The following is a 13179-nucleotide window of genomic DNA, read 5'->3' on the forward strand; positions in this document are numbered from 1 at the left end:
GCTTACCTTGACAAGGAGGGAATCAAGCAGATTCTCCCCATACCAGGAAGGTTGGGAAGGGACCTCAAGAGGTTGGGGTCACAGATTGATGTCATGAAGTATCTCAAAAGAATTTGAACCCACTTCCAAGTTAAGGGGCAAAGTTTATTGTAATTGTAAGTTGGGCTAAAGTTGAAATGCGCTAAAGTCCAAAGAATTAAGCAAGGAACCTGGAGAAAGGAGACACTTTTGTCCAGGTCTTCATGTCATTGATATGCTAATTTTATGACCTAGAGGTAAAACTGAAGAGTGGCCTCAGGAATTGGGTTATCATTGCCAACAGACTTAGGTCTATCCTAAAGCCAGGAGACTTTAGAATCATTGTCTGAGAACAAGAGTGCTCTAAAGTCAGAGGGCCTCAGGATCACTAATATACCTTCCTTAAAATCTAAGGGAAGAAATATTATTATATTCTTAGGCCAGAGAGCTTTTATAATCATTGACAGACAAATTGGCACAACAACCTCAGGATCACATATTCCAAAGCCAGAAGACTTTAGAATCACTGACAGATTGTTAAGACAGAGCACCCTAAGGTGAGGCGACCTTAAAATTATTGCTGTCTCCCCTAGAAGCTATATTCTATGAAAAAGAATGTCATTGATGCTTTTGTTTCTCCGGTTTTTATTAAATTTGGCATTCAAAGACCCTTTTTTTTCTAGCCTCACTCTACCTTTCCAATCTTCAGACACCTTATTCCCTTATGTGTACTTTTCAAGTTCAGTTCCTGGCTTCCCAACAGTTCAACAAACCAAAGATTTTACTAGATTTTCACTAGAAAGCTCCCATGCCTGGGATATTCTTCCTCTGCTTTAAAATACTAACCAGGTTTCCTTTAAGTCCCAACTAAAATCTATTCTTTTATAAAAATACTTCCCAACCTCTCTTAATTCTAATGCCTTCCTTCCATCATTTCCTAGTTATCCTATATATACCTTGATTTGTACACTATCTCTCTATTAGATTGAAAGCTTCTTAAAAAAAAAAAAAAAAAGACTCTCTTTTGTCTCTTTTTGTATCCCTAGAGCTTAGCCCAATGACTAGCACCTAAAAGGCACTTAATAAATGTTAATTGATAAAAATTTTTTTTTCTTCTGGGATAAACACACAGTTAGTTAAAACCTTTTAGGCAATAGATGACATAGTAGATAGAGAATTGAACTTGGAGCCAGAAAGACCTCAATTTAAATTCTTTCTCAGTCACTTGATTCTGGGCAAATTACATAACTTCTTTCAGCCTCAGTTCTTTAATAAATAACAGTACCTATCCACTATGGTTTTTTCAAGGATCAAATGAGATAGCATAATAAAGCATTCGGTAGATTTTAAAGAACCATAAGAATGCTAGTTATAATTATTTAACCATTCAGTTCCAAAGATGAATCCTTAAAGGATGATACATAAAATCATATTCTCTCAGTAACTTAAGCTTTTGCATGGATTCCAAAGTTATCTGACACATTGAATGAGCCAGATAACAAATAATGTTCTTCCTGTTACTCGTGTGAGAAATAACTCCACTGGATTTAGGAGAGGTGAAATTAAAGATCTTTAATTATACGACTACAGAGGTGGGTGACCTATCAAAATAGAAACACTTGGAATCATTACTTGATTTTTTTTATATTGAAACACAAGTTTCTCCCCTGAGACTCCATTGACTGAATACCAGGGGTCACAAACTATCACAAGTGTGTAATCCCCCCATGGTGAGTGGGAATCTCTATCCCTGTTATCATCATTACTCTTCCCTTGGTGATCCCTTAGTTAGACATAGTTCAGTCCTTTCCCATTTCCTATTGGCTGAGTACTATCCTATCTGAAGCATCTAATTCCCTCGGATAAACCTAAATCTCCTCTGATCAAGTCTTTTCATCTGTCCCCTTACTCCAACAGAAAGTGGTTCTCCATCTCTACTTACATCTCAACGTTTCTTATTCTAAATCTCCACCTTGGGTTACACTCTTTTCTTTTCTTTTTTCATTTCTTTTTTAAATAAAATTTTATTTTTCCAAAAACATGCACAGATAGTTTTTAGAATTCATTTTTGTAAAACTGTGTTCCAAATTTTTCTCTCTCTCCCCTCCCTCATCCCTCCCCAAGACAGGAAGCAATGCTATATAGGTTAAACATGTGCAATCTTCTAAATTTATTTCTATATTTGTCATGCTGCACATCTTATTTTTAAATAGAAATCCCCCACTCGTGATTACATTCTCCTTTCATTATTTTATTTCCTTTCTCTACATCCCAGCCTCCATTTCTTAGATTTTTATTTTATTCTAATTTAAGTTTCATTTCTCTGTATCATATTCAATTTTCATAACTAATTAATCAGAGCCTATCATCTGGAAGCTCAATCCACTAACTAACCAACTATCTATTACCCTAATAAGAATATTTTACAAGGGTGAACTGTGCAGAGCAATGAGAAAAATCCTTTTTTGAAAGGACTACGTGGAAAACGATAAAACTCAGTTCCATAGTGACTTATTAGAAACATTTCTGCATCTACTGGCTGGTTTTGAAGCATTTCGGCAGACAGAAAAACTGGAGCCTAAGCTGATTGAGAGAATTTCCCAGCTTAGGTCTGTCTAGGTGCCATCATCCTAGACACCTTACCACATTATGTGAGCAGTCTTTGTCCTACTTTCTGGTACCCTACCACAGATATTCTTGTTATATTGTAAGCCATACATATGCACATGTACACATGTATTTTTAGAGGTCCCTAATAAATGCATTAAGAATTCAAAGGTGAATCCATTCATTTTTTCTACTCAACATTTTCAATTTCAGAAAACTTAATAAAAGTAAATAAACCAAGACATAAAAAAACTAATGCTCACAGGCAGGCAAGGCAGCCTTTTATCTTTTTTATATTGAAACACAAGTTTCTCCCCTGAGACTCCATTGACTGAATATCTTTATTCAGTAGTGAGGTACCTGGAGGGAAGGATATGTGTTCATATGTATCAAGTGAATCAAATCACTTCAAGCAGCACTTCCCCTCAGACCCCAATAGTCCAGGTCCATGAGGGCCCCTCAACAGCCCTGCTTCTAGCTGTCCCTAAAGAGACCACCACAGATGGAGGGCTTCCCATCCTCACCAGCAGCAACACAAATAAGTATCCAGCTGCCACTTACAGGAAGGTAGAGCCACAACCCTGAGCTAACAGTACTGCCTCCTCTGCACCCCTTCCCTGTGGACCACCAGACCTTCTGTTATCCAGGCAAGCAGCTCTTTCGGATGTGACACTTGGTCCCTGCCCCTGCCTCCAGTGCCAAAGTTCTCGGTACTGCCACATTGTAATCAGTAAAAACGTGGCGCAATGGGTAGAGCACCAAGAGTCAGGAGAACCTGAGTTCAAATCTGGCCTCAGACACTTAACACTTCCTAGCTGTGTAACCCTGGCCAAGTCACTTAACCCCAACTGCCTCAGCAAAAAAGAAAAAAAAAAAAAAAGACATTAGTGAAGATGCACTATCATCTGTTTTGCTTTATAACCAGGAGACCTTTCCATCTGCCTTGCAACTGAAGTTTCCTATGTGACTATCTTGTTATTCTAATGGTAGCCCAAGGACTTTGTCCAATGCTTTTTCATTATTCATGGTCACCTAGCCCAGCCCTCCTTTTCCCACCATACTGCTTTTTAAGATATTTTTTATAGCATTTCTAAGACAAAAAGCCTTCATTTCTAATGTGCTGCAGCCTATTTCTGGGGTTCTAGCAATGTTGTGATAAGTAGGAAATGAACTGTTTTACAAAGAAAAGGTATCCTAGCAAGGAAAAGCAGACAAAGAGCCTTTTTAAAATGCTACTTTTTACTATGTAAGTAAGAGTACAATCCTGGAGCCTTGGCCCCTAAACTCTTCACCTCTGAAATCATGGGATCTATTTTCTTGGAGGCTGTATTATCAGGCATTGCAATCTTGGGCGGCTCCCTGGGTTGTGGGGCTGGACCTATTGCCAGGATGGCCTCATTGATGCTCTGGGTGATGTAGTCAATGTTCTGGTAGTTGATGCAGGTGAAATTGATCAGTCCATTCATAGGGATGTAGATATGCTTCTTTGTGACCAGGTAGTCCACCTGTTCAACTAATGAATAAAGAGAGGGCCCTAGAGCCTGGGTTTGTTATATACACTAACCTGGGGTACATGAGGGAGGGAAAGAAGACTTCTTTCTGCAAATTAAGCTTTTTAAATTAGTATCACTTTTCTCACATATGAATAAAAGATCTAGAAAAAGGCCTGCAACATCCCCAGGCCCCCAGAAGCTCCCCAGAGTGGTTGGAACTGGATTTTTAAAATTGAGAACTATTTTACAAAATAAATAAAAATACAAGAGGGCACAGATAATGTTAAGATAGAGTTTTCTAAGTCAACATGTGAGTTGTAGGGATTCTTATGGAAGTTCATTGGTTCAAGGTTTCTATTTGACTTGGATGCCACATATATATATATAACATAGATTCTTTTGCATAGGAAGGATGTGATTCCCACCGGTCCTTGTCCTGAAAGATTATGCCCCCCAAAAAGAAAACATTTAGTAAAAGATCAGTAAAACACTTTATTAGACACCAAAGGAAATGCTCCCCAAGAATATTGTTAGCTTCCCCAACCCAAGATCTATGCATTTCTAAAATAATAGAGTAGGGTTTTGGAGTGGGTATCCCCCAAACTGGGTTTTCTGTTCAAGGCAATAAGGACTAAAGAAGAAGGCCATCCCTGGAGCCAGGGGTGGGAGAAGGATAAGAGAGGAGAAAAGAGATTCCTTGTACTATTTACCAGTGATGCCGAGGAAGCTGTACATCCCATCTTGCCCTGTGAGATGTTCCCAAGACCCTGGTGTGCATAAAAGTCGAAGCTTCTCCTTCACTTTCTCTCTTGTTAACATGATGCTCTCTACCATACTTCTTAGACTTTTCTTCCTGCAGAAGCCAAGGTACAAGAGATAGATATGTAAGAATACTCACCTGTGTGCCCTTATTTCCACCTAGCCAAAGATTAGGGATATCTGAGAACTTGCTGGAGGGAATAACTAGCCTTCATACCTTAAGGCAATCCCATCTCAAAACTATTCTTTTATTTATTTATTTCTAATGCACACTGCTTTATGAATTGTGTTGGGAGAGAAAAATCAGAGCAAAAGGGGAAAACCACGAGAAAATAAGAAAAAACAAAAGGAAAAAAGTGAACATAGCACGTGTTGATTTATAGTCTCCATAGTTCTTTTTCTGGATGCAGATAGCATTTTCTGTCCAAAGTCTATTGGAATTGCTTTGGATCACTGAACCACTGAAAAGAACCAAGTCTTTCATAATTAATCATCATATATTCTTGCTGTATATTGTATACAATGTATTCCTAGTTCTGCTTGTTTCACTGAACATAAGTTTGTGTAAATCTTTCTAGGCCTTTCTATAAGCAGCTTCTTCATCATTTTTTATAGAACAACAATATTCCATTATCTCCATTTTTTTTCAGCCATTCCCCAATTGATGGACATCTATTCTTTTCCAATTCTTTGCTACCACAAAAACGGCTGCTACAACATTTTTGCACATACAGGCCCCTTTCCCTTCTTTAAAATCTCTTTGGGATATAAGCCCAGTAGTAACCCTGCTGGATCAATGGGGATGTACAGTTTGGTAACTTTTTAAGCATAGTTCCAAATTGCTCTCCAGAATGGTTGGATCTGTTCACAACTCCACCAATAATGTATCAGTGTCCCAGTTTTCCCACATCCCCTCCAACATTTGTCACTATTTTTTCCTGTCATTTTAGCCAATCTGAGAAGTGTGAGGTAGTATCTCAGAGTTACTTTAATTTGCATTTCTCTGATCAATAGTGATTTAAAGCATTTCTTTTTCATATGACTATAAATGGCTTTAATTTCATGAATTTGTTTTTTACAACCACTGTCCAAATAAATTTCCTAAGATTGTCTATGGAGAAAAATGTTTTATATTGGGCATATCTTTGGATATATACTTTGACCTACACACAACAGATGTTTAATAAGTGTTTGGTGATAATTGTGGAAATACATAGAGAAGAATTGCACATGTTTAACATATATTGGATTACTGCTGTCTAAGGGAGGGAATATGGGGAAGGAAGAGAGAAAAAATTTGGAACACAAGGTTTTTCAAGGGTGAATGTTGAAAACTATGCACATATTTTGAAAATAAAAAGCTGAAAAATAAATAAATGGATGTTTGCCGAAGGATTGCAGAATATATCATTCAACCAATTAGTCTAGGAAGTGGAAGTTTCCTGAAGGCAAAGACTTTCATATGAATCTCTCTTTATCCCCAGAGACATGTATTTGATTAATGTGTAATGATTTTTTTTTTTTTCCTGAAGCAATTGGGGTTAAGTAACTTGCCCAGGGTCATACAGCTAGGAAGTGTTAAGTGTCTAAAACTAGATTTAAATTCAGGTCCTTCTGATTTCAGGGCTGATACTCTAACCATTGAGCCACATGTGTAATGAATTTATTTGAATGTAGCTTATGCTTAGTGTTGATATTCTGTTCTTACTAAATTACTAAGCCTTCTAGCTTCAAGGGTTATTAAGGAATCAGGAGTGATTCCCATTGGTCTTTGCCCTGAAGGACAATTTCCTCTCCCCCAAAAGAAAACATTTAGTAAAAATCAATAAAGTATTTTACCAGAAACCAAAAGGATATTGTTAGCTTCCCCAACCCAAATTCTATTCCTTTCTAAAATCTGGAATATGGTTATGAGCTGGGTATCCCCAAAACTGAGTTTTTTGTAAGGCAAACAAGGACTAAGAATTCAAATCCTGCTTAAAAGCCCTGAACTTACCAACAAATTCAACATAGTAAATGCTATATTCTTTTTTTAATCTTTTTTTTATTATAGCTTTTTATTGACAAGATATATGTATGGGTCATTTTTCTGCATTGACAATTGCAAAACCTTTTGTTCCAACTTTCCCCCTCCTTCCTCCCACCCCTTCCCCCAGATGAAAGCTTTTTATTTTCAAAACATATGCATGGGTAATTTTTCTACACTGACCCTTGCAAAACCATGAAATACTACATTTTTATGTCCACTTCCCATTTAAGTCCCTTGACCCAGTTAGCTGGATTCACTTCTCTGAACTTTAGTTTCCTTATCTGTAAAATGGGGATAATTGTATTATTCAACCCAAAGCAATAAAATGATTTATCCACAGTTATACAGCCAATAAATGTCTGAGGCAGGATAAAAATCCAGGTCATCTTGCATTCAAGTCTCTCTCTCCAGCTAAGCTGCTTCCTTAAGAAGTGGGTGATGACTGCTAGCTGAGCTGAACTGAACTGAACTGAAATGTCTTCAGCCTGGGAGCGGGAATCTCCTCAGCTGCGCATTTCTGGCTGCCCCGTCTCCCCTCTGCTTCTTACCATTCCATTCTCAGGGCAGGGTTACTGAGAATGGTGGTGATCACTCTCGAGCCCAAGGCCGGAGGGCTGCCCCACATATACCGAGCGTAGATGTCCAGCTGGGAGCGAATGCACAGCAAGGACTTGTTGCTCACTGTCACCACCACCAGGTTGCCTACACGCTCATCTGTGGTCATAATAAAAATAGCCATGGAGCGCAGAAAAGTGATCAGGTCAGAGTATCGATGGGCCCCCAACGGACCCTACTCTGGGGAGAGAAAACCCGTCTAGCTCCAATCCCACAGGGAGTAACTTCCCTCCGACCCTCGCCCAGCGGGACAAAGAAGTCCCATAAAATATCCAGGGGCTTCCTCCGCAGCTGGGGGGATGCGAGATGTCCCCAGGACAAGAGCGGGCTGGTAACTAACGCTCTCGCTCCGAAGTCAGCACCAAGCCCTCCCTTTCCCCGATGACCCATACCCAGATTATACCATGGAGGCCAAAAGAATTGGAAAGAGACTGACTGCAGAAGAACTCAAAGCCTTGAGCCACTAAATAGCGTAAAATCTTGTTGTCCATGTCTGGGTCGCCACTGACAAAGCCCTGATCGGGTATATCGCAGAACAGGAAAATCTGCTTTTTCTGTGAGGGGAGAGGAGAGAACCAAGACGGTGGGGGAGGAGAGGGCGGGCGGGACGGAGCCGGCGGTTCCAAGGGGACAGCGGCCGGGTCGGTCTCACCTTCAATAATTTAGACAACTTAAACCACTTTTTTCGGGGCAGGATGAAGCTCCCGGCGTTGTACAGCAAAAGGATGCTCCTGTCCGGGGCGTGCTGTAGGCAAAAATCATCTCAGCTTCTCTCCCGCAAAGGCGGAGACGAGGCTGAGGAGGAAAGTTTTCCGCAGCTGGGAGGGGAGAGCAGCGGTGGGAAGAGAGAGGTGGCCGAGAGGAGAGGGGGGAGGGGCGGGGGCTTCCTACCTCCACTACATCAAAAAGCTTGCCTGTGTCAGAAACCAGCCGGTAAGTATCCCAGAAGGTATACTCACGGATGGAAAAGCCCAGCTCCTGGAAGATGAGTCCGTATTGTTCTGTGGGGACACACAGACGTACACACTCTCATCCCCACCCACACAGCAAAAAGGGGACGGGGGCGGGGGAGGAAGAGCTGGGGACTTGCGGCTTTCCTCGGCTGAGGAGGGTCCTCTTAACGGTCCCTGGCCTGGGAGCTCGGAGTGGGCAAGGGACAGAATGAGGAGGAGGAAGGAGGGGAAAAAGCAGCATCTGTTCCTAAAGGAGGGACGGACTCCGGCATCCCGCCGGGAAAGCTGCCGCCTCCAGAACGAGTGAGCGGGAGTCCCCGGAAGGGGGGCAGCCCTTGCCCCGCGGGCACGTACCCCTTTGCGATTGCTGCATGTACACCACTCGGGGGCCGCGATGCCAGTCCTTAAGGAACTTTGCCCCAAGCAGAATGGCGCCGTTCCCACCAATAGTGTGCACTCCCCCTATCTGCCGTAAAGAAAATAAACAATGACAATAAAAATTAAACCGGATTTCCTAAGACTTCTATTAAACGACTGTACAAGGCTCTATGCCTGGCTGGGACACAAAAATAAAAAACAAATTGTCGCCGCCCTCAGCGAGCTTGCGGCCACCCAAATATACGAGATAAAATGGGATAAGTGCCCTGCCAGCACCATTTCCCACCCTCCATCCCTTCTGCTAACTCCATCATTCTCCCAGTTTTCCCCGGCTCATTGACTCAGTTTCCTTTGATTCTCAATTCCTCCTCATTTCACAATCCAATAATTGGACAATTCCTCTTCTACTTCTGAACTATCTTTTGCCTCCAGTTCCTTTTTGGCATTCCCTACTTTAACCCTCCTAATTCAAGTCCCTCTTCTGATCTAGACTATGATAACAGCTTCCCAATTGATCTTTTGGTTTCCAGTTTATCCTGTTTCTAGTCCAGCCCATCACCCGTCCATCTCTTTTTCTAATGCACTATTATATCACTTCTCTATGCAAAAATCTTAATTAATTTATCCTTATCTAATATTAAAACTCCTGATTCTGACATTCAAGGCTTTACATAAGCTCCAATCCAGTTTCCTAATCTCAGAATATTCTTCTTCACACATTCTACATTCCTACCTACTGTACTCTAATATTCTATTTTATTTAATCTTGCCCTTTCACATCCCCAGATCTTTGCTCATAACATTCCCCTTTAGAGTCCTCCTTAGATCCATCTGTTGAAATCTTTACGTTCCTTCAATGCTCAATTCAAATACTTGCTGCTTATGGAAATCTTTGGTGACCTCTATCTCACTATACTGCCAAATGAAATTTGGGGAATGATTTCTCCCTCCTCAACTATCTTCACATAATATTCTTCCTCTAGCTACTCAATCACAGTGTATCTACTATCATATTGTTTTGTGCCCCTAGCATCAACAATCATCTTTTTTGTATCCCTAGTACTAGAAGATTTTACACACAGTAGGCACTTAATAAGTATTTGTTGAATTTGAATTTTAAACTTGAAGAAAGGAGGATGAGAGATTTATGGATAGAGGGATTAATTCCATAAGAATAAGTCTTATGGAGAAGTAGAAGGAGAAAAAGAAGAAGGAAGAGAAAGTAGGGGAGAAGAGGGTGAAGAAGAGGAAGAGAAAAGAAGAAGAAAGATAAAGGGGAAGAAGATGAGGAAGAGGAAAAGGAGAAAGAGGGAGAGAAAAAGAATGAGGAGAAAAAGAAAGAAAATGAGGAGAAGAAAGACAAGAAAGAGGAAAAGGACAAGGACAAAAAGTTGGAAGAGGAAAAAGAAGAAAATGAGGGGAAAAGAGGAAGAGAGGGAGAAATAGAAAGAAGAGGAAAAGGAGAAGGAGAAAGAAGAAGATCCCTTTCTCAATTAATCTCAGCCTTGAAGGAAAAGAAGGATTTCTACAGGAAAGAGGAGTGGAGGAAAGAATAAAAGGGAGTTCATTTCAGATTTGGGAAATATCCTTTACATTTGACTGGTTCATAGAAAAGTATGTTCAAGCCAAATTATGGAAGGCCTTTAATGTCAAATTAAAGACTGTATTGTATTAATATGGAGCCCCTAAAGGTTTTTTTTAATATTATTTTTTATATTATTACTGACTCATTAAGAGTCAGTGGTTTAAATTGGGAAGAGCCATGCACTGGAACCAGTAGACTCTAATTCTAATGTGGCCCACACTATAAACTAGGTTTAGAATCTTGGACGAATTACTTAAAATTCAGTTTCTTCATTTCTTATTTCTGTAACACTAGGCTGGCATAGAGTGCTCTGTATCCATAGATGGTTCAATTGGTTTGTTATGCTTAATTTTTTTCCCTTGGTTGGGGATAGATAGTGAGAAAGTCAAGCTCATTTTTTTCCCTAGAAGTCTAATAGCCTCCTCAGCACAGAGGGATTTCTCACTCCAGATAGACAAAGAATAAAGAACTGGGAATGACCAGTAATCACAGTACAGCATAGTTCACCTAATACAACCCCATTTTGCAGATGAAAAAACTGAGAATTCCTCTCAAGGTGGGAAAGCACTTTAAGCCCTTGGAAGCTACCTTGCTCAGAAACCTTCAGGGATTCATACTTTGTTGGAGCCCAGTTAGGGCAAAGTAAAGGAGAGAGATCTTCTCACCCTGTTCTCTGCAATGGCTGGGCTGTGTCGGCCAACGAGCAGCTCTGTGGCCACACGTATAAATTCTTCCAAACCATGCTCAGGCAGGTAGGTGTAGTTGAAGGAAGGATCATGGATGAGCCTCCTCAGAGTCCTGGTCACCACAGGTGAGAGCCAGGGAATCTTTTCTCCTGTCATGCAAACTGTGAAGGAGATGAGAAAAAACATTCTGTGGAAACTAGTGGATGCTCATCAGCCAGGGAATGGCTGAATAAATTATGGCATATGACTATTATGGAATATTATTGTTCTGTAAGAAACGATCAGCTGGATGATTTCAGAAAGACCTGGAGAGACTTACATGCACTGATGCTGAGTGAAGTGAATAGAATCAAGAGATCATTGTACACTGCAACAAGATTATATAATGATCAAATGTGATGGACGTGGCTCTTTTCAACAATACAGTAATTCAGGCCAGTTTCAATTAACTTGAAACGGGAAAAAGTCATCTGTATCCAGAGAGGACTATGGGGACTGAATGAGGATCAAAGCATAGTGTTTTCCCTTTTTTGTTGTTGTTTAGAAGAATTTCATTTGTTTAACCTATATTGGATCACTAGGTGTCTAGAGGAGAATAGTGAGGGAGAAAAATTTGGGACATAAGGTTTTGCAAGAGTGAAAGTTGAAAACTATCTTTGCATGTATTTTGAAAATAAGAAGTTAGTATTAAAAAAAGAAAAAATACCTTTGGAAAATTTTAAAAAAGAAAAAGATTTCTGAAAGCCACTGATTTCTAGTCGTTTTCTTGGTTTACAAATAGTCTGACTATAATCCCACTGTCCGAAGCTTTCCTTGGGAATTACTTGGGATAGGAGATCTTGAGTACCATTGTCTTTTTTTTCTTTACAAAATTATATGCTATTGATTAGTGTCTTTTCCCCCCCATAAAGATCACAGATGAACTCTAAAGCCATTTAAAGGTTTAGGGATGTCATACATATGACTAAGAGGAGTCAATAGCAGACTCCCTCCTTTTCAAACTGTTAACTATAAGGATAAGATCCAGTTTTTTTTTATCATGTTTGGAACCATTCTTGGTTCAAAGGACCTAGAAATTGGGCAGATGGATAAAAGGGCCGCTATATCGAGCATGTGGACTGAAAGAGGCAGGATGGGCAAAAAGGCCGTAGTTCTTATCAGACAGAGAAATAATAGATGGGAATGATGGAAGACCTGGACAAAGACTTGGACCCCCTCTTCTTCCATATTCCCCCTTAAGCCTCCCCCCAAAAAAATAAATCATCCCTACCTAGAATCAGTTAAGACATATTAAACACTGAGTCCCTAACCCTTAGGGACTACATTTACCTCCATAACCTAGGTACACCTTGTTGGGGTCCTCATCTTGTTGGAAGTCATCCAGTAATTTGCTTGTTGTCTTTGGGGCAAGGGGCACATCCAAGAATACAGAAAGGGTGGGCATAATTGAGATGAAAACTGAACAAAGTCTAACAGTATAGGGAACCACTTTCCTTGCTCTGTTTTCTTCAGATAACTCACACACTTCTTTCCTCCTTTTTCTTAGTTCCAGTTTTCTTCTCAGTTAGTGTCAAAGGTAGAATTGAGAAGCCAGTTACCAAAGCAACATAATTCTTGGAGGTCAGGTACCATGGCAATAGTAGTCAACAAATGCAACTTAAACATTCCATGAAAATGACAGAAACACCCATTGAGAATAATGGGATCCTAAAAAAAATGGGATTCTGTTACCCCTTCACCCACCACCACCAACAAAAATCAACAATAGCAAACCAACTGTCCAAGGAAGTAGAGAGATTCCACTCCAGGCTACTGTCATTGCAAGGAAAGTAAGAGTTAAGCTGTGAGAGCAAAAAGAGAGTTCCTATTGTTGATGCCCTAGTGAAAGACACCATATTCTTTCCCACTAGGACTTCCTACAACTAGCAATAAAAGATGGGAGAAATAAGACTTTTTTTTGCATTTTTTTAAATAGGCATACATATTTATACAATTATCTTGCTGCACAAGAAAAATCAAATCAAAAAGAAAAAAATGAGAAAGAAAATAAAATTCA

The 13179-nt window shown here is 40.0% G+C and overlaps 1 protein-coding gene across 1 annotated transcript; it reads right to left on the minus strand.

Moving 5' to 3' along the window:
- Positions 1-3845: 3845 nt before the first annotated feature.
- Positions 3846-12704, minus strand: GOT1L1 (glutamic-oxaloacetic transaminase 1 like 1). Its single transcript, XM_051982935.1, has 9 exons — positions 12453-12704; positions 11103-11284; positions 8829-8940; positions 8413-8522; positions 8174-8266; positions 7925-8075; positions 7455-7620; positions 4829-4971; positions 3846-4138 (listed from the first exon to the last, which is right to left on the minus strand). Exons 1-9 carry the CDS (start codon positions 12565-12567, stop codon positions 3858-3860), a joined length of 1353 nt encoding a protein of 450 aa, XP_051838895.1. The 5' UTR covers positions 12568-12704; the 3' UTR covers positions 3846-3857.
- Positions 12705-13179: the final 475 nt, after the last annotated feature.

The sequence above is a fragment of the Antechinus flavipes genome, chromosome 2 (genome assembly GCF_016432865.1).
Source record: "Antechinus flavipes isolate AdamAnt ecotype Samford, QLD, Australia chromosome 2, AdamAnt_v2, whole genome shotgun sequence".
In the NCBI taxonomy this organism is placed as follows: domain Eukaryota; kingdom Metazoa; phylum Chordata; class Mammalia; order Dasyuromorphia; family Dasyuridae; genus Antechinus; species Antechinus flavipes.